Genomic DNA, 27,764 nt, shown 5'->3' with positions numbered 1-27,764 from the left:
CGCCCGCACTCTCTTTCCCAGGGACATCTTTTCTGCGTCTGTGCAGATCACTGGGAAAATGTCCGTCGCCATTTTCCCAGTGGATGCGTTTGCTGCTCTACAGCACCGGTTCGGCGCTGCAGAGCAGCACTTCAGGAATTGGAGAGGTAAGGATAATTACCTATGGGTGCAGGGTGTGTGTCCCCCTGTTAATTGCTAAAAATAAACTATTAAACATCTATTTTTTTAAAGCATTCTTACTCTGCAGCATGTTTTCCACAGTAATGTGTATGTATGTATGTATGTATGTATGTATGTATGTATGTATGTATGTATTGCCTCCAATAATTCGGTATGGTCCGACAACCGTAATGCTGTCGGCATTATAACTTTACACATAATGCTTTACCTTCATGTGTAAAGTTACATAGTTGACAATGTTAAATGCTTTAATTAACATTACTACGGCATCTGCATTCTCTGTTTGACCTTTTTACTGTCGACAGTATTGGATGATTTTCAGGTGCATCAGTTTTCATCATGAGGTGGTATGTGATGGGTAAGTATGGGAAATAACAGAAGTGTTTGGAGACTATAGATGGGTGTCATGCCAGAACACTCTGGAAGTCACCACACTGGTGGGAGGGGTCAGAGTAAATTTACTAAAGGTAGGTTTTTGCTCTAAACTAAACAGACCATCATGGCCATCGTTTTGAAGTGCAGAAACCGGATATTTACCAACAGTTGAATTTTAGCTTCAATTGAAACCAATCATCAATGTCAGTCGGTTTTTGCAGCTCTTTCTTTACATTTTACACCCAAGAAGGCTTCTCAGACTTGCTGTAGTTTTTTCACTTCTATTTGCCATCAGTTTTGAACTGAAATATCAAAACCGATGGCAAATAGAAGTGAAAAAACTACAGCAAACCAGAGAAGGTTTCTTAGGTGTAAAATGTAAAGAAAGAGCTAAGAGGAAAAAAATAAATAAAGAAATAAATGTTTTATTTGGTCGGGTTTGCACCGAACATTAGTAAATCCTCAGGATCTAAAAGTAGTCTTGGTAACACAGGTGGAGTCTCCCATATGCAAAATGCTTAGGACCAGGGGTACTTTGGATAATGGAATATTCCGTATTTTGGAATATTTGCATATCATAATGAAGTATCTTGGGAATGGGATCACAATATACACACAGAATGCATTTATGTGTTATATACACCTTATACACACAACCTGCAGGTAATTTTATACAATATTTTCAATAATTTTGTGGTTCAAGCAAAGTTTGTGTACAGAAATGAAATTCATTTATGTTTCATATACACCTTATACACACAGCCTGAAGGTAATTTTATACAATATTTTTAATAATTTGTGCCTTAGACAAAGTTTGTGTACAATGAACCATCAAAAGGTTTCATTATCTCAGTCATGCCAAAATTATTCAATATTTTGGAATATTCCGTATTTCGGAATATTTGGATATAGGAGACTCAACCTGTAGTATTGATTGTTGGTCAGATGTTCTAAAGTTGGGTTTGCAATCTGTTTTCCACCAGTTTTGCCTTTAGTAAATATGCCGTTTTGGTAGGTTTGCAAAATCAACCGAAAACATAAAACCGACCTTTAGTAATCTTACCCCTAACAGTCATTACATAGCAACGTGATGACATTAATGTGTTAAATTATAAACCTAACACTATTTTCACAACAGAGTCTCTATTAGAACTAGGTGACAACACAGGGTTGTGTTATAATGGGTGATTTTATGACAACTCTGCTGCCACCAAGCTCATTTTCTACACTTACCTTTTGGCCTCAGCTGCCACTTATCAAGAAGGGCACACCCATGGCCTAGTCTCTACTAGTGTCTGCAGGAATCTTTGCGCTATAGCTCTGCCACATCTGACATTCTTCAGCAGCTCCTAGCACCATCCCAACTCTCCCCTGCTCTTACAGCTATGTACTGAAACAGATACAACTACCTTTACTCTGGATACAAAAGCCTATGAGCCTCATTCAGAGTTGTACGCTATGCAGAGGTTTACAAGATTATCAGTAAAACATGCTTGCAGCCAAGTCACACTGCACATGTGCCAAGGTACATTACCGAAGTTGTATGCAGCGATTGACAATCAGAGAGCATTTGGGGGAAGTAGCGGCAAAGAACGCAGGTGTGGCGCGACCGTTTTAGAGGAGTGTCTCTCGCCCATTCCGCAGGACCATAGTTTTGACAAGGGAGCAAAAAAAATAATTAAAACTGTTTTTGGGGGGCACTCTTAATGGTAAATTTTAAATTGAATTTTTATTGGTATACATTAAAAAGACAAAAACAACACTATCGTCTCTCAGGTGATTAAAGACACAACCTGAAAGGCCCTATGGGTAGCCTCCTTGGTACTCTAATTTTTGTTTATTAAATTTTGTATTTTATAAAAAAATATTCACAATGGACAGAATTTTCCAATATTCATCTGGATTTTGTAAGTTTGGGGTGGGTGGATTTTGTAAGTGTGGAGTTTCAGTGTGAGCACTAATTTTTGCCCCCCCTTTACTTAGACATTGCATTGATGATGTAATATTGGTGTATATCATGCACATTGCTGTCGTCATCATGAACATTAAATCAGATCTTTTCATACTGGATCCAGTGTGCAAGGCAAAAGTGCAAACTCACTTCTTAATCTCTTCCAGCTTCATCTCTTCTGCTTTTATATACTCTTTTAGGGACGTTACCAGATCCTTCTCAGTGTGGAGCAGGTCAGTCATGTGACCTGGAATGCAAATGAATAATATAAAAAAAAAAAAAAAACAACTTTTCTATCATGAATACTCTCTGGCTGATATTTAATGTTTAAAGGACAAGAGGACAAACTCGGCAGTAGACTAGTAGTTTATTTGCATGACAGGAAAAGTAACCCTTTTGTGGCCAGGCTATTATTCGTTTAGAAAACCTGATTAGCCAGAGGAGAGTGACGGTCCCCCAAGACTCAACACTAATAAATTCAGTATAATCAATAGATCTACAGGGTTACTGTAGATCTGCTAGGGCTGAAGTACAGGGAGACCTGAACTGGTGGAAATAAATTTTGTGGGTAGAAAAAAAAAAAAAAAAAATACGACTGTAGAATCTATATTTCTATTTTCTGATAATCATCCAGACAAGTTCAAATGATTGGAAATTTTTAAGTCACTCTTAACAAAAATATAAACCCAACAGTAGGAAAAAGACAAAGCATTTAAATAATGGTTTTCTATAAAGTGTGAGACAAATGGAGATTGTGTGCAGGCAGAACTTTAGCTATGGTCCACTAAGAATTTGTAGCTTGTAAAAGCCACCCCCTCCCAGCTTTTAATAGCAAAATATGGGAGTCTTGCCCTTTTAAATGTTGGGCTTAAACACACAAGCAAGCAGCGGCTTTAACAAGCCGATGCCAAGTAAATAAACCCCTTTCACCTACTCGACAGCATTCAAACACACTGCATGATGAACCAAAGATTCAAAAATGTAGATTAAATCGCTCTATAAGACCTTCTTCCAGTCTTCGGTAGCTCACTGGTGCTTCATGGCCCAGACTGGCCATTGTTGCAGAACAGCTGTAAGTTCGTCACCCATTACTTCTTATTAATGATCAAGGCCTTTTTTTGAGGAGTATGAAATGTACATTTTTCAGTTTTTGCCAACCTCGTTTTTTCCAGCCTCTGGCAGTTTACAGCTCACCATTGTAACATTACAGGTTATTTGCTGGATATGGTCAAATTTCAATTCTGTATTTTTTTCATGATAATAGTCAACTTGTTTGACTTATCCAGTGCTCTCTCCCCTCCCTTCCTCTTTTTTCTTTTCTGTACTACACCCCTCCTACCCCCTTCTTTATACGACTGAAAATCTTTCAATAATTAAAAAAAAAAAAATGGACAAATGTGGATGTTCTAAAACTTTTGGCTAGGAGTGTATATTGGTAGAGTTGTGTATTTGCATCACAGATTGGGTGTCCAAGCATCATCTGCAGTCATCAGGCAATCTCTGTTGGTGCTGCAGAGATTGATCTTAGCTCCATTATGCCCTCATTTCTTAAATAGCTTTTTATGGCGGATGATAGATGGATTCTTCCTGTGCTGTTCAGGAGGAGTACATGGTTGTGGTCTTATGTAAAGAAAAAACCCCAACAATACATTTTGTTAAGTATGTACAGAAAGGAGGCTTACCGATTGAAGTGAAAAAGTCAGTATGTGCTCGACATAAGGAAAATAGCACCAAGGCGGGCAAGACATGTAGCACCTTCATGGTCTTCATTGTACACCTGTAGCAAAGTAAGAATCATAATTAAAAGTGGAAATTACATTTTAATTAGCAAGTCGGTTCTCCATTGGCCAGACAATAGCCATTGTATCTACTGAATCTGCGCCATCAGCTGGACTCCGCCCACTCCAGAACTGCCACATTCCCAGAATATACCCGTGGTGGTGGCACTGTTCTTCACTTCAATATCTCTATCTGTATACAGGAAATTAGTAAGGGCAAATTGATGTGGGCAAATTGAATTATTGTAAAAGGAAACGGTCTCCATTTTTGGAAACAGACCATTGACCCCAGGGTTTTATTAAGTCAGATTTACAAAGCTTCGGTGTGCATGCTAATTGAACAGTGCGCTCTGAATTTAAGGATACAGTTGCTAGGTTAATGTAGCCATTTTCAGCAGTATTTACTATAATTTAGTTTAGCTGTTTAGTACATCAATAATCTGTTTAAACAGAAAAAAAAAAGTGAAAAAAGTGATTTTTTTTACAACAATATGGGTATCATTGAGTCACTATGACTACAGCTAACAAGTACATGGATTTCCAGCACATTGTCAAGGTTAACAAATATAAAATTGAAGAAAAATACAACAATTATTTTAACTGTAGACATCCAAGACTAATAATTAAACATTTGCACATTGGCATAAGATTAAATGGGGCTCTATGGGAACATCTATTAAGTACATAATGGGCCTGATTCACAACGCACATAATGCAGTCGCAATTCAGAATGCCCACAGGGAACGGAATTATAACAAACTATATGCCCGTATTCTCAGTTGTACACATCTATGCGATCACACTGCCCACAGTCCGCCCTCTGAAAGGGCATCAGCCATCACAATCAATGCCACTTTCACCTACACCGTGCCAAGTGCAGGACATACAACTGAATTTGGCATACGCAGGACACAGAATAGGTAGTAACTCTGGCTACACGCCCATAGAACGTTTCTCTTACGTGCCGTTCATTCAGCCATTAGAGAGTAAAGACTGAGTTGCATAAGAACCAGAATCGCTTGTAACTTCATAATGATGCGCATGCAGCTCCACAACGCATGTGCAGTTTGCAGCTTAGAGGTGCATTAAAGAAAGCCTTATAAAAGCTAGGACAAAGTATGAAAGACTACCTGGACTGAAAGCATGCAAGACCGCTGCAAAGAGAGTTGTTAGAAGGGCCATATACTATACGCATTAAAAATACAGCATGTATTTGACAACCGACTGAACTGCAAATGCCCCGAGTGTCCCATTTTTTGTGCCAGCAAAGCAATAGGATCTGCCTTGGAGCAGCGGGAAGGAGCTCCTCGGGTACAGCAGTAAAACGGATTAAGCGCAGTTTTTTTTTATGTTTATGAACGCTTCCATCCCTCATATCATTGCACAGTAATGTTGAAAAACAATATATTTCAAGGGCATTATGAGCCAACCGCCAACTTTCAAAAGGGGCACACATTGCCCTTATTTTAGGAATGAGGAAAAAAATCCCCTCAACACCACAAAATCTCTTAGCCCAAAATTCCACTCCAACCTCCCACTTGAGCCAAAATAATTGTACATGCTCTCATACTCCTGACTACCATATGTCTCCGGATCCCACATGTACTTCAAAACTCTCCCACATGCCGCTCTGTCCTCCCTACATGTCCCCTAAACAAAATGTTGTCAGCAAGCCTACACGATATGGTAAGTGCTCATTATTATTATCATCATCATTTATATGGCGCCACAAGTGTTCCGCAGCCCCTTACAAAGTACATAAACAAATTGTAGACAAGCGACTTACAGAATACAATACAATACAGGACCAGGGCATGGATAATATATATTGCTACATTAGCGACCATAACACCCAGATAAGCAACAGAGCATAAGCAACCAAGTGTTAGGTGCCCCAGTGGTGAGTAAGAAGTACATGAAACTAAAGTAGGGAGAAGCACAAGAGGGTAGAGGGCCCTGCTCGTAAGAGCTTACATTCTAAAAGGGAGGGGAAGACAAACAGGTTTGACACAGATGGGGTAGATGGGGAGGAAGGAGCATGTAGCAGGGAGTTAGAATGATAGCTGGAAGGCTTTGATGAAGTAGTGGGTCTTGAGAGCCCATTTAAAGCATTGCAAAGAGGTGGAGAGTCTGATGGGGAGTGGGAGAGAGCTCCAGAGGTGGGGAGCAGTGCGGGCAAAACCTTGGAGGCGGGAGTGGGAGGAAGTAATCAGCTGGCATGAAAGGCGGCGTGCATTAGTTGAATGAAGAGAGAGGAGAGGAGAGTGAAGGGAGATGAGATCAGAGATGTATATGGGAGAAGATTGGGTGAGAGCTTTGTAAGCGAGCGAGAGAACCTTAAATTGGATTCTAAAAGGTAAGGGGAGCCAGTGGAGGGTTTGTAGGAGAGGGGAGCGTTTGGAGAGGAAGATAAGCCGTGCAGCAGCATTAAGGATAGACTGGAGAGGAGAGAGATGGGATTTGGGGAGGCCAGATAGGAGGTTACAGTAGTCCAATCTGGAGATGAGCAGTGAGTGTATGAGGGCTTTAGTAGCATCCTGAGTGAGATAGGGTCTGATCTTAGAAATATTTTTGAGATGGAAACAACAGGACTGTGAAAGGTTCTGGATATGTGGTTTGAAGGAGAGGGATGAGTCCAGGATAACTCCAAGACAGCGCACCTTGGGACTAGATGATATAGTTATTCCATCAATTGATAAATAAATAGTGGGAAGTGAGGTTATATGGGAGGGTGGGAAGACGATCAGCTCTGTCTTAGACATATTAAGTTTAAGAAATTGCTGGGACATCCAGGAAGAAATAGCAGAGAGACAGTTGAAGATACGAGTCAGAAGAGAGGGGGGGAGATCAGGGGAGGAAAGGTAGATTTGAGTATCATCAGCATTGAGATTACAATGGAGGTCAAAAGAGTTGATGAGTTCACCTAGAGAGGAAGTATAGAGTGAGAATAGGAGGGGTCCAAGAACAGAACCTTTGGGAACACCTACTGTAAGAGGCTGTGGGGGGGGGGGGGGGAAGAGGAGTCATGAGAGGAAAGATCAGTTAGAGAGGTAGGACGACAGCCAGGAGAGGGCAGTGTCACGTAGACCAAGGGAGTGAAGGATATGCAGCAGGAGAGGGTGGTCCACAGTGTCAAAAGCAGCAGAGAGATCAAGGAGAATGAGAAGAGAGTAGTGGCCCTTGGATTTGGCAGCAAGGAGGTCGTTGCTGACTTTCGTGAGGGCAGTTTCAGTGGAGTGGAGAGGATGGAAGCCGGACTGAAAAGGGTCGAGGGAGTGGGAGGAAAGAAAAGTGGTAAGGCGGTTGTAGACAATCTGCTCAAGGAGTTTGGAGGCAAAAGGGAGGAGAGAGATGGGTCAGTAGTTAGAAAGAAGGTTAGGATCAAGGTTAGATTTTTTTAAGAATGGGGGAGGCAAGGGCATGCTTGAATGCAGAAGGAACAATGCCTGATGAGAGGAAGAGGTTAATGAGGTGGGCAAGATGGGAGCAGGCAGAAAGAGAGGAAGCGGAGGAGGCGGGAGGGAATAGGATCAAGGGGGGAGGTGGAAGGGGGGGGGGGACCAGATGAGGGCCATGACTTCCTCTCCAGATACAGGGGAGAATGATGTTAGAGTTGGTAAAGATGATGGGGAGGGGTGATCTGGGAAAGGAGGAGGTGGAGAGCTGGGGGACTGGTTGGATATGATGTCCTGACGTATGGAATCAATTTTAGATGTAAAGTAGGTAGCAAAGTCAAGGGTAAGAAAGCAAGGAGGGGAGACGAGAAGGAGGTGGGCGAAGGAGGGAAAATCTGCCTTAGAGCGTGATCTTCTCCGTCGCTCGGCGGTTCGAGAACACTTTTGCAGGTATCTGGTACATTTGGCATGCCAGGGTTGAGGAGTAGATCTGCGAGTGTGAGTAGTGATCGCCGGAGCAACAGAGTCCAGAGCAGAAGTAAGGGAGATATTGTATAGGGAAGTGGCTTGTTCAGGGCAGGAGAGAGAGGATAGGGGGAGAGAAGTGAGTCAAGCAGGGAAGAGAAGAACAATGTGTAGATAGTGTCAATGTTACGCTTAATAATGGTGGCTTTTGGAGATAGAGGAGGGGAAGGAGAGAGGGACAGGTTAAAAGAGAAAAGGTGATGGTCAGAAAGTGGGAAAGGGGAACTGGAGTGATCAGAGCAGGTCAGTACAATACTGCAAAGTAGCAGCACTTTAGAAATATTGGATAATAAACGCTGTAATATATTTGCGCATAACATCTTATTACACTAACTCTTAAAAAGTGATGCCAATTGCAGCATACCTGTGAAACTGAAAGACCATCTCCATACAGGATCTATGGCATCCAAGTAAAGAGTAGTTTCAGCTCCTCTCTTGCAGTTTACATCATGCTGAGTATGTGAGGTATGTGTTAACAGCACTTTCATTTCCATTACAGAAAACGAAAGCCATCCACCCACACAAGTCTATTATAGCACATGCCTGGCCGATTTATTCAGAATGCTATTGTAACTAAAACTATATGCAAAAAGCTCAAAGAGAAAGTCTCCCTCCCGCCTACTATTGTCTTAATTGTCCTGCTAACAACTATAACAACTGTGTTCATATATTAGGTCAGTGTAACCACAGAATCTACATTTCTGATTACTCCACAAATAGCATTTACCATGAGGGGTGAATTTGTGTGCATTTCAAACCCCCCCCCCCCCCCAAAAAAAAATAAATAAATAATAATTTCACCACATCACAGCCAATACCAGTATAATATCATTATTGTATAACAAACAGTGTAAAGTTCTTCCAGTTAAATAGATTATTCAGCTAAACTTGAATTACCATGTTCCTCTGGGCAGCACACAGTTAATGTATCACCCTCACTGACCCCCCCTGTCTGCTCATGCCCCTAGCATTCGCAAAACAATGCAGGGTTGCCATGACTAAGATGGACTGTGTTGCCCAAACGAAGTTCAAATGAGGTGGGGCATGAAATCCTATTTCACATAGAATAAGAAGCCAGCTTATCCTTTGCATCGTTCTAGAGCTGCCAAATGCACGGGAACAACTTGTCACCCAAGCGCATGGAGACAATTCTGGTGTTCCAAAGTCAATTGTTGCGTATCCAACTGGAAATGCTAAAGTTTTACTGAAAAGGTCTTCAAGTGGAGATTAAGGCCCTGATTCAGAGCCGGACGCTCTGACCAGAGCGCTCGCTCTGAATCAGGGCCCTCCTCCATTAAAATGGAGCGTCCTCCTGGACGCTCGTATAGCTGTGGGTCACCACCCACAGCATATACGAGCATGCAGGGTGATGGTCGCGATGGTCTTGACCATCGCGACCATCGCCACTGGGAGCAGAAGCCTGCAGTTGAGTTTCTCAACCGCAAGGCCAGGAGTGATTTTGGCTCTATCAGAGCCAAAATCACTCCCACTGACATCACTAGTGATGTCAGTGGGGCCGGCTTCTGACGGTAGGCGTTCCCTTGGGAACGCCTCCATCTGGGAGGCACGCCCACCAAAGGGGGCGTGCTGTCAATCAACATCGACAGCACGCCCCCTTTGATCAGACACAACGAGCGAAGGAAAGTCCTTCGCTCGTCGCGTCTCGTGCATGCGCACGACGGAGCTCCCTCCGTCGTGCGCATGCGCAGTGCAGACCATCGACCCACTTGCGAGCGGACAGCCGCTCGAGGGTGGGTCTGAATCAGGCCCTATATTTTTTCTTGGCTGATTATGTTTGGACTAATGGACGTACGAAATCAATGGATGGTTAGCCTATCATATACTGCAATGCGTGGAACCACCAATCCGTTTTTTTAATAGTTTAATGATCTTACTAAATATAATACAGTTACATGATCTTACTAAATTCCTGACTAACATGTAACACCTTAGGGGTTAGTGTAAATATAGCACAAGCCTCACCATACAGTACAGATTCAGTATGGCTGTACTAGTTTAGGAAGAAAACGGTTTTGTGTGGAATGCTCATAAGAACATATTACTGCATAAGACAGTGCCACAATTCATTCACTATAAAGTTGGACACTCACCAAAACGTTTGCAGTGTAATTCTCTATTTAAAAGCCAATGATGTCAAGATTTCCAAATATTTAAGAGCCATAATGACTTGTTCACTACGATCACAAAATACATAACATTCATGTGCACTTTACATTTAAAAAAAAAAACACCAGGAAAACTAACTGCTCATGCATTAAAAGACACATTGTCAAATTCTAATAAACTGCATTTATACAACAAAAGAGCCACAGATATTTGGGCACTTTCAAGGCATGTAGTTTAGGAAACCACTCATCACATAGGAAGCGCAGTGCTAAATGCTTTACTTTTTGCACCAGTGCAACTAGATGGTCTGCCTATTAAGTATACAGCTATGTGCATTCAGGCAATCTCTACATAAACTTGCTCGTACTGCTTATTTAAAGGAACTTAATAGTGGGCGAGCAACTTAATACTATAAGCATTGGACAAAACTAGAAGTGCACTTAGGTTTGCCGAGATGTGGTCACATCAATTTTCTAACCTCCTAACACTTTTAGAACTGACCCATCATTAGATTAAAAGCTTTTCATTTAACACACAATTCCACTGATGAAGTTGCTTAAAGGTAGCAACAAAAACGCGCTACAACTATATCTTCAATGGCCCTTTACTGTATATCTTTTTTGGACTTTACAGTTGCCTCTCAGCACGCAACTGGGATTGCCATTATAAAGAGAGGATTCGGGATAGGAAGAATACAATAATGTTGCAAGTTTTCTTGCCAATTTAACTTCCACATGGTAGGTAGACTGAACTGGTAAAAGCTTATGGTATTTTCCCAATCATTGGAAAGGGGTTCAGCTTTGTCAATTACATACTGCTGTCTTTAGGGTTAGGGTCTGGACACACACACACACACCTTGCCCAGGACTTGTTGCTATACTAATGTTTTTTAGCCATAGGGATCAACTTTGGGAGAACGTTGCTGGGGAATTCAACTGAATGCGATGTTGAATAGTACTGGGAATAGAGGGCCTGATTCAGAGTTGGGAACAGAGAGAGAGATAGCACTTAACTATGTACCTGGACAAACCATGTTGCAATGCAAGGGGTATAAGTACATAATTCTTATTTTGCATGTGGGGTAATACTGGCTGCTTTTACATGTAACCCACAAATATTGCAGAGCTTTATTATTACTCTACAATTTAGATGTCAGTTTGGACACCTCCCTCCCAAATCTAAATCTCTCTGCACATTGTAAATCTGCCCCACCTGCAGTGCAGCATTTTTTTCACCATGATTATCAGTTGAGAGAGATATCTCTCTCTCTATTCCCAACTCTGAATCAGGCCCAGGGTGCCCAGAGATATTCAATTTGACCACTCTGTAAACCCCTGACTACAGGATTTCTGCTCGTACCCTCCTGAGGTGTGAGCAGAAACCCGACTAAACTGGTGCCACAATGCTAGTTGCAGGCTTACCGCGTGCGCTAACAGCACACTCTGAGATTGCGGTTTACTGTTACTAAACCCCTGGCATTAGTAAACTACAACTCCCAATTTAAGTGCCAGACATGATGCGGACAATTGAATAACTCCAGGCACTCATTTCTGGTGCTATTCAACATCGCATTCAATTGAATTCCCCACATTGTTTACTGGTCCTATATTACATTATTTTATTAATACAGTCACAGGAGCAACATTACATGCAATTTTATTAATTAACTTCTAATACAAATTTATAGCGTGATCCAAATTGTATTAATTTTCATATCTTTTTTTTTTTGGGGGGGGGGGGGGTTCACAGTGCTGTATTATCCTTTATACTTTAATTTACGGTTTTGTTTTTTTGACATTTTCTCTTCTATGAACTATATATAATCTAATGTCAGCCTATGTTCTGGTGTGGTATCTGAAACTCAAGTGATTTTAGAAGCTATTCTGATTTCTGTTCTGTAAGTCAGTCTGCCTCTGATACACACAAGTACAGACGGTATGAGAATACACCTGCCTGCACTGTTATAGGTGAGGACCATGTAAAAAAATGTAAGGCTGCAGGTGTACTCCAGGGTCCAGTCTTCAACCCGGGCAACGCTGGGTATCCCAGCTAGTTATTAATGATTTAGCACAGGTTAGTAGTAGAAACACAGGATTATAAATGGGGGCAGTATAGGGTCACATTACAGTTGGGGCTAGTCGTGGTAGAAGTAGTGACATGACAGGTGGGTGGGGCTAGAAACAGTAGGGACAGATGACAGCTTGTGTTGGTAGTAGTAAGGGCACATGACAGCTCAGTGGCGGTATAAGTAGTAACATGGAAGAACAGCAGAGTAGTAGTATGGATACATGGGATGACAGGGGGAGTTTTCACAACCAATCGCAGCTGGCAGATTCTCATCTACCTATTGCTGCCGGTGTCTCTTCCACCACTGGGTACAGACCGGCTGGCTAGAGATGGATGCGTGAACAAAAGCTCCCAGAATCCCCATGTCCGCCTTCTGCAGCTGTCGCTCCCTCAGACTTTGGTCACTCTCCCTGTGCTCCTGACTCACTCAGGTCCCTCTCCCTTACACTCTGATCCCGCCTCTGTGATGATGTCGGACCCGAGCAGGGGAGATGCCAGCAGCATCGGCTTGTAGGTGATGGCCTCAGTGCAGAACGTTGCAGACCAGTCGGTGCTGTAAAATACATCCAGAAGCTGGTGCTGCTGCAAGTCCTGGAGTAGAAGAGCACCCTGGAGCAGATGAGGAAGTTCCTATCTGACCCTCTGTGGCGCTGCTGGAGAGGAGCGCCCTGAAAGGTGAGGTCCCCGCCCTGGCCAGCTGTGTGGTCCCTGTCCCTGGTGTTACTGACGGGCTCTGTGACCAGTCACTGGCAGGCTGTGTTGCCCCTTACCCTGGTATTCCTGGCCAGCTGTGCACTCCCCCCTAATTGTGACTACGTAACGGTTTATCCTCCCTGACTGTGTAACTGTGTGCATTCATTCACTAGCCCAAACTGTGTAGCTATGTGTATTTCAAATTTACCCTGACTGTTGACTGTGTGCATCCCCCACCACTGTATGGCCCTAACCTCCCCCTTGCCCCCAACACTACCGCAGCTATCTACCCTTGCACCCTTAGTACTATCTTGCCCCCAGTAATGCCCCAGTTGCTATCCACCATTTCCCCCTCCCTACCCACAGCTCTGCCTGACCTAACTCCCCTCTAGCCCCAGCTTCTCCCTGCCTTTACCCCCAAGCTCTATCCCAACTGCTGCTTGCCCTTAAGCCCCTGTACCCCAACCACTACCTGCCCCCAATACTGTCTAAACTGCTGTCTGCTCTCACCCCCCAATATATGTGATGGGACCCAAAAGCAGTGGAGTAGGACCCCAATTTATCAAAGTAAGGGTTCCCTTTTGTTCACTCTGTGCGATCACTGTGCATGTCAAATGTGTGAGTGTTTTACTGGTGTATGAATTCCCCCCCCCCCCCAAAAAAAATAAATTGTACAACCACAGTTCAAACAATTTTATAACATCACTCCTACTTTTGAGCAGTTAGTATCTTTTATGGAAAAGCCTAGGCTTTTCCATAAAAGATACTAACTGCTCAAAAGTAGGAGTGATGTTATAAAAGTGTTTGAACTGTGGTTGTAAAATTTTTTATGGGGGCTTTGCAATTTTTTGGGGGGGATTTGCAAGTCAAAGTTACAGCATTTCCCGTGGAGCAAACATTGCACCTGTAAATGGGAAGAGTATGGCGGTTTGAGAGCATTCCTTTGCAAGCGCGCCTAGTTTTGCATAAAAGGAAGGTGCCTATTCCTCTTGTCAGCAGAAGAACTTTGATTATCTACTACCTCATATGTCCCAGAGATAGGATTTGGTCTCTGTATGTGGTCTTATTGTATCTAGAAAATCACTTTACCACCATGTAACTACCTTTAAACACTCAAAACTGAAACATGGAATAGAGACTGTCCTGATGTCCTTTCTCACGGTAAGGTAATTTCCCCTTCAGATTCTGTACCTGGAAGTGACGTAAGTGAGGGCAGAAGTGCAGTTTTCTGCCCATACTGTCCACCAAAAAGAAGAAAGTTGTCCCCTAGCAGGCTCGCTTCGGTCGCCACGCTTCGGGCTCGGTGGCTCGCTACAAGATTACATTACCCCTCTATGCACACGTTGGACAGTAATGGATGATGTCAGGGTCTATATACGGAAGGGGATCTAGCTATAACCCCTTTCTCACAGTCAATCCAAGGTATAAATGAAGCAAGCAGCATATTAGGACAAAATAAAAAATTTACAAAGACATGAGGCCTAATGTAATAGGGTGAGAGTTTAGAAAACATGAGAGTTTAGCAGTAAACTTTTTAAACTCTGCCAATGTAAGAGTCAGAGAACATGCAAACTCCCATGTTTTTAGACTAAAAAAACTCACGATATAAACTCATCCAGGACTATTTAGCATGACTGCAACAAAGGCCCGTATTCAACTGCCGGCGAAAAGTCCCGGACTTTTCGCATGCCGGAGATTTCGCAGTCATCGCTAGTTTTGCCTCCAGAAAAGTATTGCGCTTGTCCCCGCTATTTGCCCTATTCAATTGCAAAGGACGCCAGGAACACGTCCTGGCGAAACTCAAATCGGCGAGAAGTCCTGTCAGATTTGGCGAAATCAGCCTGACACCCCCCAAAAGATGCACTGACACGGGGGATCACTATGGATACCCCCAAATAGCCTTGCTGAAGGTATTTGGGGTACTGAAATGCTCTCAATTGCTGTTAATTAGCGTCTTTGCACAAGTGATGAAGAATAGCATTTTGCAATGTTTTTTGGCTAAAATAAGTAGTCCCAGCAAATTTGGGGTACATGAAAATGGCTGCAAGCATGGTTAAAAATCGCTAAAGTGATGTTTTAAAAAAAACTTTAAGAACGCACCTTCTGCAAACAAAAAAAAAAACAACACCTGGGGCATACTTGGGAGAGCCCCTGGATTCTATTTCGCTAGTTTTTAAGTTTTTCGCCCAACTTTGGTTTTACATTTGGGGGACTGTCCCAAGGCTGCAGGGGTGTTGCCGCAACTTTGCACCTCAAACCCCCAATTCTGCACTTTTTTCCACCTCCTTTCAGAGGCAAATTTTCCCGCTGGTTACAAGGCGCAGACTTTTCACAACAGCGAAAAGTCTATGGAATTGAATACGGGAAAAAGTTGTCGCCTGGCGAATTGACATCACTGCGAGAACTTTTCGCTGGCAATTGAATACAGCCCAAAGATATTTAAGGACACATCTTAACATACAGAGTTGCAGCAGTTACAAGCTCTACACAATGAACCATAGACTCATGTTATCTTTATGCAGAGTGGGATCTGGAAGACACTTAATGACCAGCTGCTGGAAATGACCTGTAATTACTGGTTCCGGCTGATTTAACCATCTTCCTGTGAGCAACTCACTGCCACTATATGGAGTTTTACTGTGACCAAGCATTCTTAATTGTGTACCTTCCAGACTCGTGACCCTTGGGTTTTGATTACTACATCTCTGGTACTTGAGCCCCTGATAGATTGAGGGATTTTTTAAATTAGTTTTGTTCCTTTTAACACCTTAAGGAGGCCCATTTAAGCATAATTCTACTCAAGACATTTATTCCAATAAATAACTATTGAGATACTAGGATAAACCATAATCTCTCATACAGATGTGTCCACATACATCTAGTCTCCTTGCGCATTAAACAGCCCTTCTAATCGCGCCATGCAGTGGCGTGACTTGGTAGCGCAAAGCATCTTTTTACCTTCACATGTGTCTTATTTACACAGTGATGCAAATAGCTAGCACAAGCAGCTCCTGCTGATTAAAATGATATGCAGCATGACTAATATAGTCATACACCCTCTGTGGGTGTATCTGAATGCGAAACACTATGTTACAGTGTTACAGCCGCTGACGTTGGCATGCATATACACCTGCAGTCGCACACAGAACATAGGCCCTCATTCAGAGCCACTCGCTAGCGGCAGTACGCTCGTTCCGAGCGATGTTCGCACATCTGCGCATGCGTACGGATCGTTATACGCATGCGCGAACCAGTCAGTGCGGCCGAAATTCATGGGCTCGCAAAATAGCGAATGCCTGATAATTTGAGTGACAGGATGAGGCGTATGTGGGTGGTAACAGGGGAAGGTGCTTGAAAACGGGGAGTGGAAATCAGAACGCAGGCGTGCTTAAAGGTCAAAACGGGCGTTTTATGGGTGTGCATATTTAAAACAGCAGCGTCATTGACCACGTCACTGGGTTTTTTTTAAGCCAGAACTGTTCGCAAAATTGTGGTAGCAAAAACCAACCACAAGAATAGCGAGCAGTTCATACGCTGGTCGATGTACTCGATTAATCTAATAAATAGCGGACATGACGTATGGTGCAAGCGGCCAGGGGGCGTTTTTAACAAATAAACGAGCGTATGTTTTGCACGCTCGTTCAGACTTAGAGGTGTGAACAGACTGCAATTTGCGAACGGATCATTTGAATAGCCACCCCTTGTTTTTGAACGAACGACCGCAAATAGCGAACGGCTCTGAATCAGGCCCATAGTATGCTGCAAATCATTTTAATCAGAAGCTGCTTGTACTAGCTATTCGCATTACTGTGTGAAGACACATTTGAAGGTAAAACATTGCAAGAAAGATGCTCGGCGCTACCGAGGCACACTGAGCTCGCGCGTTGTGTGGCGCGACTTGTTGCGCATGGAGGATAGAGGTATGTGGACAAATCTGTAAGTTTTTTAATATTGGAATAATTGTGTTTTTAAGCTTTCCCATTAGTGCAAACACTTCTATAGTAGGCAACGACCTCTCATTATAATTGTAGCTTGGCCAAAGTCAGTCTCCTAGACTGAGTTTAAAGAGCAATGCTGGATGCCAACATACAGCCAACTGTATGACTTTCAATCCTGATAACATCACGACGTACAGAAAAATTAAAAATCATTAATTTTACTTATTAATTCTGGTACACCACAAAATGTTACAGGGCTATAAATGGAATGACCTTTTTAATGGAGCAGTTCAAGTGTGGTACACAATGTACCTATAAAGAGAAAAAAGAAAAAAAAGGAAGGACAATGTAGAACTAGAATCTTGAAAGGTGTTTTGTTCTTGTATATAGCGAAAATAAAGCTGGCAAACACAGCTGTTGTGTAATACATAAAGACAACTGCATACTAGCGAGGAAAAGGCTGGCAGTACTCACAGTATGTCAGATAGGGTTCACTGCATAAAGGGAACAATTATTCCCACTAAGACATCCAAACAGTATTAAACATCTACAGTATTGCTTCTAAACCACATTGGATCTTATTTAGAGTCAGTCAAACGCAATTTGAGACATTTTAAGTCTCAAATTGTGATATTTTGCACTGCATGAGTATCTGGAATCAAGTGCCTTTTTTTTAGTGGTTGAGATTGCGACAAAGGAACAGACAGCGGGGCTGGAATGGGCAGAGAATCGCGGGAAGTGGCAGTGCAGTTGCAACAAAAGTACAGTGGGTGTTTATTCACAAACTAATAAGACTAGCATGGTCACAGAATAATCTAAAAAAAAAAAAAAGTCTCCAGAAGGGATCTGGCACTGGTGCAAGTGTAAAGTTGATCGTCATGACTGCAAAGCTGCTAATGCTGACTGCATCCAACTGTTCGCAAATGTGAAACACACAGTGAAAGAAACAAAACAAACACTTTATTTTCAGAAGAAATAAAAAATGTTAATATATAAATTCAAGGAGACTTCTGGTAATTCTCCCAATTTTTTTTAACTCGTGAAGTTTGGCTCATCATTTTTTCTATTTTTGTTATTTGTGACCAGTCTATTGGACAATAAGTCCATTTTTTATTCTATGTGATATTTTTAAATTGTGTTCTTGAAATTAAATAGTGTGTGATGTACACCATATTCTCTACACGATTTCTTGTTTTTCATTATATGAAACAATATGAGATATGGTAAGAACTTACCCTTGTTATATCTATTTCTACGAAGTCCATAGGGTTCCACAGGCTACCTTGGGGTATAGGTGTGACGTCAGTCATCGGGCACCAAAGAGTTAAGCTTTCAGCCTCCCAGGATGCACTAGGTCCCCCTCCTAAACCCCGCCCCCGAGCCAAGGCATCTCAGTTAGTTACCAAGCCGGAGGAGGAGAAGGAAGAGAGAGAACAAAGATCTGGACACATACAAGAATCACATTCTCACCAGAGGGAGACGGAAAACCGGTGACCAGAGCAAAGCCCATCTGCAGCACAGGTGCGACAGGGCGGGAGTCCTGTGGAACCCTATGGACTTCGTAGAAATAGAGATAACAAGGGTAAGTTCTTACCATATCTCATATTTTCTACTTCAGGGTCCATAGGGTATCCACAGGATACCTTGGGGATGTCCCAAAGCAGTATCCTTTAAGGGTGGGGACGCTCCTGTGCAGAAAGGAGAATCCGCCGCCCGAAGGAAGCATCCTGAGAGGCGAAGGTGTCAAACCTGTAATACCTCACGAAGGTATGGACAGAGGACCACGTAGCAGCCTTGCAGATCTGGACTGCAGAGGCACCACGTCGAGCTGCCCACGAAGGACCCACAGACCTAGTGGAATGAGCCTTCACAGAAGGAGGAACCGGCAGGCCTTCATGAAGATAAGCTTCAGAAATAGCCATACGGATCCAGGCTGCCAAAGTTTGCTTTGAAGCAGGCCAACCCTTTTTACGGAAGCCATAGAGGACAAACAAAGCGTCCGACTTCCTAAACGAAGAAGTGCGGTCAACATAAGTCCTTAAGGCCCGCACAACATCCAAAGAGGCCTCACCCACGGAAAGACCCGGTGAGTTAAAGGCCGGAACAACGATTTCCTCGTTAACATGAAACTGGGAAACAACTTTGGGGAGAAACTCGGGCCGAGTGCGGAGCACTGCCCTGTTCCCATGAAAAACCAAGAAAGGGGCTCTTTCTTGTAGACCCCCTAACTCAGAAACACATCTGGCCGAAGCAATAGCCAGAAGGAAAACAGTCTTAGCTGTTAGCCATTTAAGATCCACTGAGCCCAGTGGTTCAAACGGCGGTCCTTGGAGAGCCCTCAGGACCACAGCCAAATCCCAAGGCGCCACAGGTGGAACAAAGGGCGGCTGAATGCGGATAACACCTTGCATAAAGGTGCGCACATCCGGGATTGTAGCAATCCTACGGTGAAACCAGACAGACAGGGCCGAAACCTGTACCTTCAAAGAAGCAAGGCGAAGCCCATGATCTAGTCCCGCTTGTAGGAAGGCGAGAATCTGAGACAGACGAAACTCCCGCGGTGCATAACCTCTCGGTCGACACCACTGGAAGAACGTATGCCACACGCGATGGTATATCCTCGCAGAAGACGGTTTCCGAGCTCGCAACATGGTACGCACCACAGAGCTGGAAAACCCCCGGGACCTCAGCATGGCCGTCTCAACAGCCACGCCGTCAAAGACAGCCGTGTCAGGTCCGGGTGAAGACAAGGACCCTGAGACAGAAGGTCCGGTCGTAGCGGCAACCGCAGAGGACTGACCACGGACAGACCCTGAAGGTCTGAGAACCAGTGCCGTCTGGGCCACGCGGGAGCTATTAACAGGAGCGTCCCTCCTTCCTGTTTGAATTTCCGGATTACCCGTGGAAGAAGGGAGACCGGAGGGAACAGGTATGCGAACCGGAACGTCCACCGGACGGACAGAGCATCCACCAGAGACGCCCCTTCGTCTCTTGTGCGAGACCCGTACACCGGCAACTTGTTGTTGTGCCGGGATGCCATGAGGTCGATCTCTGGAAGACCCCACCTGTCCACCAGCAGTTGAAAAACGTCCGGGTGCAGGGACCATTCCCCCGGATGAACGTCCTGGCGACTTAGAAAGTCCGCCTCCCAATTTAGCACTCCGGGGATGAAGACCGCTGATATGGCCGGAAGATTGCGCTCCGCCCAAACCAGGATCCGAGAGACCTCTACGAGAGCCGCCCGACTGCGGGTTCCTCCTTGCTTGTTTATGTAGGCCACGGTGGTAGCGTTGTCCGACTGGACCTGTACCGGGTGACCCTGGAGAAACCGATGTGCCTGCTGGAGAGCATTGAAGACCGCACGGATTTCCAAGATATTTATGGGAAGCTCCGCTTCTGTCGGCGTCCACCTGCCCTGGAACAAGTGTGGACCCAAAACCGCTCCCCAGCCCCGAAGACTGGCATCCGTTGTCAACAGGACCCAATTTGGAACCCAGAACGGACGTCCCTCACTGAGGTGGGTCGTCTGTAACCACCAAGCAAGGGACAGGCGAACTTCCGGGGTGAACACAATCGTCTGGAACTTCAGAGACTGAGGCAGCCCGTTCCACTTGGACAGGATCAGGTGCTGCAGAGGTCTGGAGTGAAACTGGGCGTATTCCACCATGTCGAACACCGACACCATGGAGCCCAGTAACCTCATCGCCAAGTGTAGGGACACCCGGCGGCTGTGCAGACAACTGCGCACCCTTGACTGTAAAGCAGAGATCTTGTCCTCCGTCACGAAGATCCTTTGCTGTCCCGAGTCCAATAAGGCTCCAAGATGCAGAATCCTCCGAGACGGGATTAGAGTGGACTTCTGCCAGTTGATTAGCCAGCCGTGCCGTTGCAGCAGTGCAATGGTCAGGTCCAAGTGGCGTAACAGGAGCTCTGGAGATCCTGCCACCAATAACAGGTCGTCCAAGTACGGCAACATGCGGACTCCCTGCAGCCGCAGAGAAGCCGCCATGACCGCCATCACCTTGGTGAAAACCCGTGGTGCTGTCGCCAGGCCAAAAGGTAACGCCCAAAACTGGAAGTGGTCGCTGCGGCTTGCAAACCTGAGGAACTGTTGATGGCGCAAAAGAATAGGGACATGCAGGTAAGCGTCCTGTATGTCCAATGACACCATGTAGTCCCCAGGTTCCAGCGCCAGAATGATGGACCGTAGGGTCTCCATCCGAAACTTCGGTACCCGCAAAGACCTGTTGAGTGCTTTGAGGTTGAGAATCGGACGATACGACCCATTGGGTTTCTGTACCAAAAAAAGATTTGAATAGAAACCCTGGCCCCTCTGGGAGAATGGAACAGGCACTATAACTCCAGCCTGGAGCATAGTGTGCAATACCTTCCGCAGCTCCGTAGCCTTGTTCCGGTCTGATGGTAGACCCGTGGTGAAGAATCGAGCCGGGGGTCTGTGCCGGAAGGAGAGGGCGTACCCGTGGGAGACCACCTCCAGAACCCAAGTGTCTGTCGTAGTGGTCGACCAACACTGGGCGAACTGCAGCAGGCGGCCTCCCACCCTGGGATCCCCCAAAGGGAGGCCCAGACCGTCAGGCCGCAGGCTTGTCATCTGGCTTGGGGGCCGGACGTCTGGTACTCCGTGTCTGCTTCCGGGGCTTGACCGATTTCTTAGGGCCAGCCTGTCCAGGAAACGACTGTGGTTTGGGCCTGCCCTGGGCCCTAGATGACCGAAAGGACGATGGTCCAGAACCAGAAGGAGCAGCGGCGAGACGGGAGACAAGCCGATTTGGCTGCCGCCAGCGTGGCCACAATCTTATCCAGATCCGGACCGAAGAGAACTTCTCCGGTAAACGGCAACGCCTCCAGACCCTTTTTGGAATCTGCGTCCGCCTTCCAGGATCGCAGCCACAAGGTGCGACGAGCAGCTACCGCTGCTGAAGAAATCCTAGACACCAGAGTACTAATGTCTAGGGCCGCCTCGTTGATGTAGGTGGCCGAATTACGGAGATTGGCAATCAACTCTGCCTGTTCGGCCGGACAGTCGGAATCAAAAGAAGCCTCTAATGAATCCGCCCAGCGCTCCATCGCTCTGGCAACCCAGCAAATGGCCATAGCCGGCCGTGCTGCCCCCCCCCCCCGCAAGGGAATAAGCGGACTTCAGGCAGATCTCCACCTTGCGGTCCGTAGCATCCTTAAGGGAGGACATGGATGGCATCGGCAATGTGGCACTACGGACAAGACGGGTCACGTGAGAATCCACCTGTGGAGGGGATTCCCACTTTGCAAAATAATTATCCGCGAACGGATAAGCCACCGCCAGGCGTCTCTGCGGCTGGTATCTTTTGCCAGGCTGTTTCCACGCCTCCTCTAAATGGTCCACCAACTGACCCGAAAGACGAAAGACTGTGGCATCGCCCTTCACATCTTTGAAAAAGGCATACTTAGATTTAGCCGCTGGGGGAACTTTGTCCTCAATCACCAAGGCTGTGCGGACCGCCCGAATAAGTCCAGGAATATATACTTTGGACTTAGCATCAGCGTCCTTAGCATGGAGAGGTTCCTGATCGTAAGGATCCAGAATCTCCCCATCATCAGACGTCCCCTCGTCATCCTCATAAGGAGCCGACAGACGCCACCGGCCGTTTATGCGGCCGCATCACAGACTCCCCTTGCAACACATCCGACAAGTGCTGTACAGAACTCGTCAGGGAGTTAACCCACGCTGGCTCCTGAGAAACCGGGAGCGGGGAAATAGGGAGACTGTGGGGTACCACCAATTGTCGTGGGAAACCCTGCATGGGTGACGACACCACTGACTGCTGGGACAAACCCATCGGTGTAAACGCGGCCTGCGGAGCTAACTGGCCCACTAAGGCTGTAAGCGCTTGAGCGAAACAAGCCCAGGGCGGCTCCTGTACCGGTGCAGTAACTGTAAGAGGCTGCGCCATAGACAAACACTGCCGGCAGAGGCCCTCCGCGCTACCCTCCCCCTCCGCTAACGGTACTTTACACGTAGTACACTGTAGCCGGAGGAGAAAATCACTTTCAGACATGATGGCACCACGTATGTGACCCCTCTCACCAATTATATATTTAAGAGGCGAGAGACCACCCTGCAGCACCGCACCGCAAGGGCTTAGCAGAAAAAACAGGGACAGTATAAAGCTGACAGTTTAGAAAAAAAGTTACAGGCAGCAGCGCTAGCACAGTCACATACAATGCAGAGAAATAACAATTCCTGCACTACCAGCGCTGATCTCTCAACTACACAGACACAGGGCCTGGTAGGACACAGCGCTGCATACACAGACCTGACCACAGCGGAGGAGAGGTATGCGGGGGGACCCAGACCACGATGCTTCCAATGCAGGCTTCCAGCAGTGTTCACCATGCTTCAGAAAAGATGGCCACCGAGGAGCAGAGAGAAGGCTGGCCTGGGGGAGGAGCGCTGACACAGGGCCAGTCAGCACAGTGCAGAGAGGGCTGTGTGCAGTGGGGGAGGCGCCGCCTGTGAGACAGGGAAGGCGCGCTCCCCTGGCATGCATTTAACCCCTGGGATGCCGCAGCGCTACCGCTCTGCTGCGGTCCGCTGTCCCAGGGGGTAGTGGAAGCGCAGGTTGGTCGCCTGGCTCCACGCTGCAGCCAGTCCCCAGGGAGCCCCCTGCCTGGGGACTTAGGACCATGTGATCAGCGGGGACCCCCCGCGGGACCCCGCTGCTTACCTCTGTCCCCCTTGAATCCGGCCATGGTCCGGAACATCTGGGGTCACCGCTAGCTGTGACCCCAGATGTCCACCAGCATCCCCGGATCAGTACCGGCGTTCTGGTACCGGCGGGGTGTAGGGAAGACAGCATGGACGTCAGGACTGACCGTCCATGCTGTTCATCCAGATGTGCAGCCACAGCTGCATGAAGAAAAAGCTTCAGGGGCTCTTCTAAGCCCCCCTCTAGCAGGTGCCTCCGACTACGGCCGGGCACCAAACGAAACTGAGATTTCTTGGCTCGGGGGCGGGGTATAGGAGGGGGACCTAGTGCATCCTGGGAGGCTGAAAGCTTAACTCTTTGGTGCCCGATGACTGACGTCACACCTATACCCCAAGGTATCCTGTGGATACCCTATGGACCCTGAAGTAGAAAAACCATCTACCCTGAGGAATGCCACTAACACACAAGACCCAATGTGTAGAATTTTAAGGAAAGTATATTATTTAATTTGTAGGACACTAGCGCACTCCGAATTACCTCCACTTCTTTATTTTGCTTATTATATAAATTGATCACCAAAATAAGAAAATTATGCTTGAGGGAGAAGAGATTATACTTTGACCTGCAATGATTAACTTGCATAACCCTAGTCGGAGTATCCATTATTGTGCGTATGCAAGTCCCAGTGTGGGCCATGGCTAAGTCAAAAGCAAAGCGTAACCCAAGCAATAGCCTCCAATGCGTTTCGTGCGATAGCACTTTGTCAAGGATGGCTTGTGTCCCTTGACAAAGTGCGATCATCGCACGAAACACGTTGCAGCTATCAGTGGAGACCGGCAAAAGAAGACTGCACCTAGCAGCTCTACCCGCACACTAGCAACAGTGACGTCATCACCATCGGCCGGTTAGGCCAGTCACACCGCAGAAGAATGCTGACAGGAAGAATCAGCGTGGAGGATATCCAGGTCAGGACTCGGCAAACTGCACCAAGTTGCCGCTGCCATTTTAGAGGTAGGGAAAGCAAGTATCTGGAATATTATTTTACATCAGGATTGAATATCCGGCCTCCACTAACATATCTAAAAAGAGCTATAAACATATTTATGCATCATAACTGATATACTCTGCTGTTCTTTCTCTTTTTTTTTTCTCCTCCCCAATTTTATTTTATTTTTTTAATCTTATTTAATTTTTTAAATATAACTCTACAGTGCCACCAATATCTATAGCGCTCTTATTAATATTTTTTTTGCCCAAACCAGGAGTTTTGAGCGTCTAAACCTGGTGCTTCTGGGCGCGTTAAACACTAATGGGCGTCTATTGGAGAAACAATTGAATTGCTCCGATAGACGACCATTAGTTAAGATGCCCCCAAAAACAATTGAATTCCTCCCATAATATATACAGATATGCCCTTATACATCTAGCCTCAATACGCCCACAGCACGACTTGCCTGGCGTGAGGGAGTCCCCAGATCCAGTGCTACTTTGTTAGCGTCTGGCATCTTTTTTTTTGAGACGAAAATGAATCCAAGTCGCAATGTGATGAGACTAGAACGCACCAGCAGGCTGTGCTGATTAATTTGATATGCAACATTTGTATATCTATGTGCACCAGAGTATATGAACCACAACGGAACTTGGAATGAAAAAAAGCTGCGGCCGCTACATCGTAGCACTTTGTACACAGATTTAGAGACTCAGGTGCACACAGATATACAAGTGTCGTCACTTGTAGATCAGCAAAAAAAAAAAAAAAAAAGACTCAAAAAACGACAGTCAGTGTTAGTGGAGTCTCACGGGACTTGGCGCGCAGAGAAGGACTTTTTAGCACGACTGCAGTAGAGACAAGTCAGGAAATATCTGTATATAACATAATCCCCAAGGACATTTAACCATGTAAATCACAAAGGTACTAGTACAGGTAAGTGCAAGATAAATGTTATATTTGCGTCCTGTATATGGGTAAAAAAAACAACAACATTACCAATCATGTGACAACATGTGTTACATCCTGTACATTAGAAACATCCACCACTTTTCCTTTGAATTCCATCAGGTGAGGCCATATGTTCGGTAATATCAGTCAGCCCTTAGTCTCTCAATCAGCACGTGAAGTGCTATAATGCAGCGGACACAGCTTTTTTTCATTCCAAGTTTGTTTACAGTCTCAGTCGCACACAGATATACAAGTGCCCTATATCAAATTAACATAAAAGAAGACCACTATCTCAGCCATCAACTTGGGGACCGGTATGAATGACCGCCGGACCTATGTCCTATGTTATGGCTTAAACCTAACCTCCCCGTCCCCACAGCCTAAGCCTAACCCTCCTGGGTGGGTGCCTAACCCTAACCTACTCCCGGGGTGCCTGTGCCTAACCCTAACCCTCCTAGGGGGTGCCTAACCCTAAGTTCCCCCTTTGGAGCCCCTAACCTAAAGGACTGTCCGCGCCCGCCGCCCGGCTTACCTTTGTTCAGTATGCCGGGCGTCAGGCTCCCGGCGTAGGGATAATGATAGGCGTCGGGATTTCGATGTCTATCATTTGTCCCGTCAGGATTGCACAGTCGGGAAGCTGACATTTCGACCGTCGGCTTCCTGACTGCATACACAATTTTGTGAAGAGCCTTTGAGCTGAGGAAAAACTAAATGGGAGATCTGAAAAATTGAACATTTCTGAGCTTGCCCTTTGCTGGTATGGATACAACTATAGGTCTGATAGTCTGGGTGATTTGAAATCAGAGCACAGGAAAAACCTGCATATATTTGTATTAACTCGACTCTATATTCGTACATCTCTACTCATTAGAGTACAGTTGTACACAACTTGCAATGTGACCGCCCCCTATGTGTACACATGGCCTTAATCAGAGCACACTAGTAACTACCTTTTACTAAAAGCATACACATTCAAACAGGCATATTTGTCCCTACATGGGAAACGCACAAGATACACTGCACATACAGGCATACATTCACCTCCGCAACAGTCCCATTGTCTCAGTTTTATTTTATTTTTTTTGTATTTAATTAACCAATTCAGGAATTTCAAATTTCAAAATTGTCATGTGACTCCCGCTTAGTTCCTATCAGAGAAGACTGTTGAATGAAGGTTATTTTAATGCTAGCTAAACTTATAAGAGTACTCAGTGGCCACTAAAGCCATTAGTGGTTACCCTCTTATATCAGCCATCTTATCACCACAACTCTTTTCAGTAGCTTAATGGTGCGTACACACTGGGCGATTAAAGTGGACGACTGAACGATAACGATATCGTTATCGTTCAGTCGTCCACTTTATCGTCCATTTTTAACACAAAAAAGATGAACGATGAGTACGACGCGCGTTCCCGCGGGTCGTTCGTCATCCTCGTTCATCGGGCTGACATGCAGGCCAACCTGACGACCTCGTCAGGTTGCTGCATGTCAGGGAATGGGTGAGAGAGCCCGGCGCTGAACGATATCGCTAATGATATCGTTCAGCGGCTGTGCTCAATGTCATGAACGACATTGAGCACAGCCTGCCGGGGACACACTAGACGATATCGCTCAGGGAGCATATCGTCTAGTGTGTATGCACCTTAACATTTCTGATCTAGTAACATGCTGGAATTTATCAGGAATCTCAAGGGCACCCTGCAGCAATGGAAGCCCTGTATATTTTAGTTGAAACTGTATTTTTATCAGTAGTATGGAAAATAATTAAGCAAGACAGGAAAATGAGAATTCACTATTTAAATATATTGAATGATTGCTACACAAATACTCCAATAGAAGGGGTTTTGTTTTCTAAATACCAGTAGTCTATAAATAATAATAATAATTAAAAAAAAAAAACTTTTTTGTTCTATTGGATAAATGTGTTCTAGAAACTGTCCAATCCATGTGTTAAAAAAACAAACCCTACAAAAACTTAATTAATATAGGATTCATATTAAAGAGCCGATTGCAATAATCATAAAATCTTGAATAGGTGACATATATTTGACAACTGAAAACTGTAAGGGAAATGTTTTTCCTTTCTTCC

The 27,764-nt window shown here is 45.3% G+C and overlaps 1 protein-coding gene across 5 annotated transcripts in view; it reads right to left on the bottom strand.

Annotated features, from left to right (window-relative positions):
- The window catches only part of P4HA1 (prolyl 4-hydroxylase subunit alpha 1), a 70,371-nt gene that overhangs the window by 32,769 nt on the left and 9,838 nt on the right, over window positions 1–27,764 (bottom strand). For all 5 annotated transcript variants that reach the window (XM_088475743.1, XM_088475740.1, XM_088475742.1 and 2 more), the window contains exons 2-3: window positions 4,189–4,283; window positions 2,657–2,753 (exon numbers count right to left, since the gene is read on the bottom strand). In XM_088475743.1, the coding sequence (XP_088331869.1) occupies window positions 2,657–2,753; window positions 4,189–4,283 (192 nt within the window). The remainder of the gene's footprint in view (window positions 1–2,656; window positions 2,754–4,188; window positions 4,284–27,764) is intronic.

The sequence above is a fragment of the Taudactylus pleione genome, unplaced genomic scaffold, assembly GCF_031769625.1.
Source record: "Taudactylus pleione unplaced genomic scaffold, aTauple2 ptg000016l, whole genome shotgun sequence".
NCBI lineage: Eukaryota > Metazoa > Chordata > Amphibia > Anura > Myobatrachidae > Taudactylus > Taudactylus pleione.
This window is presented reverse-complemented; position numbering and strand designations above follow the sequence as displayed.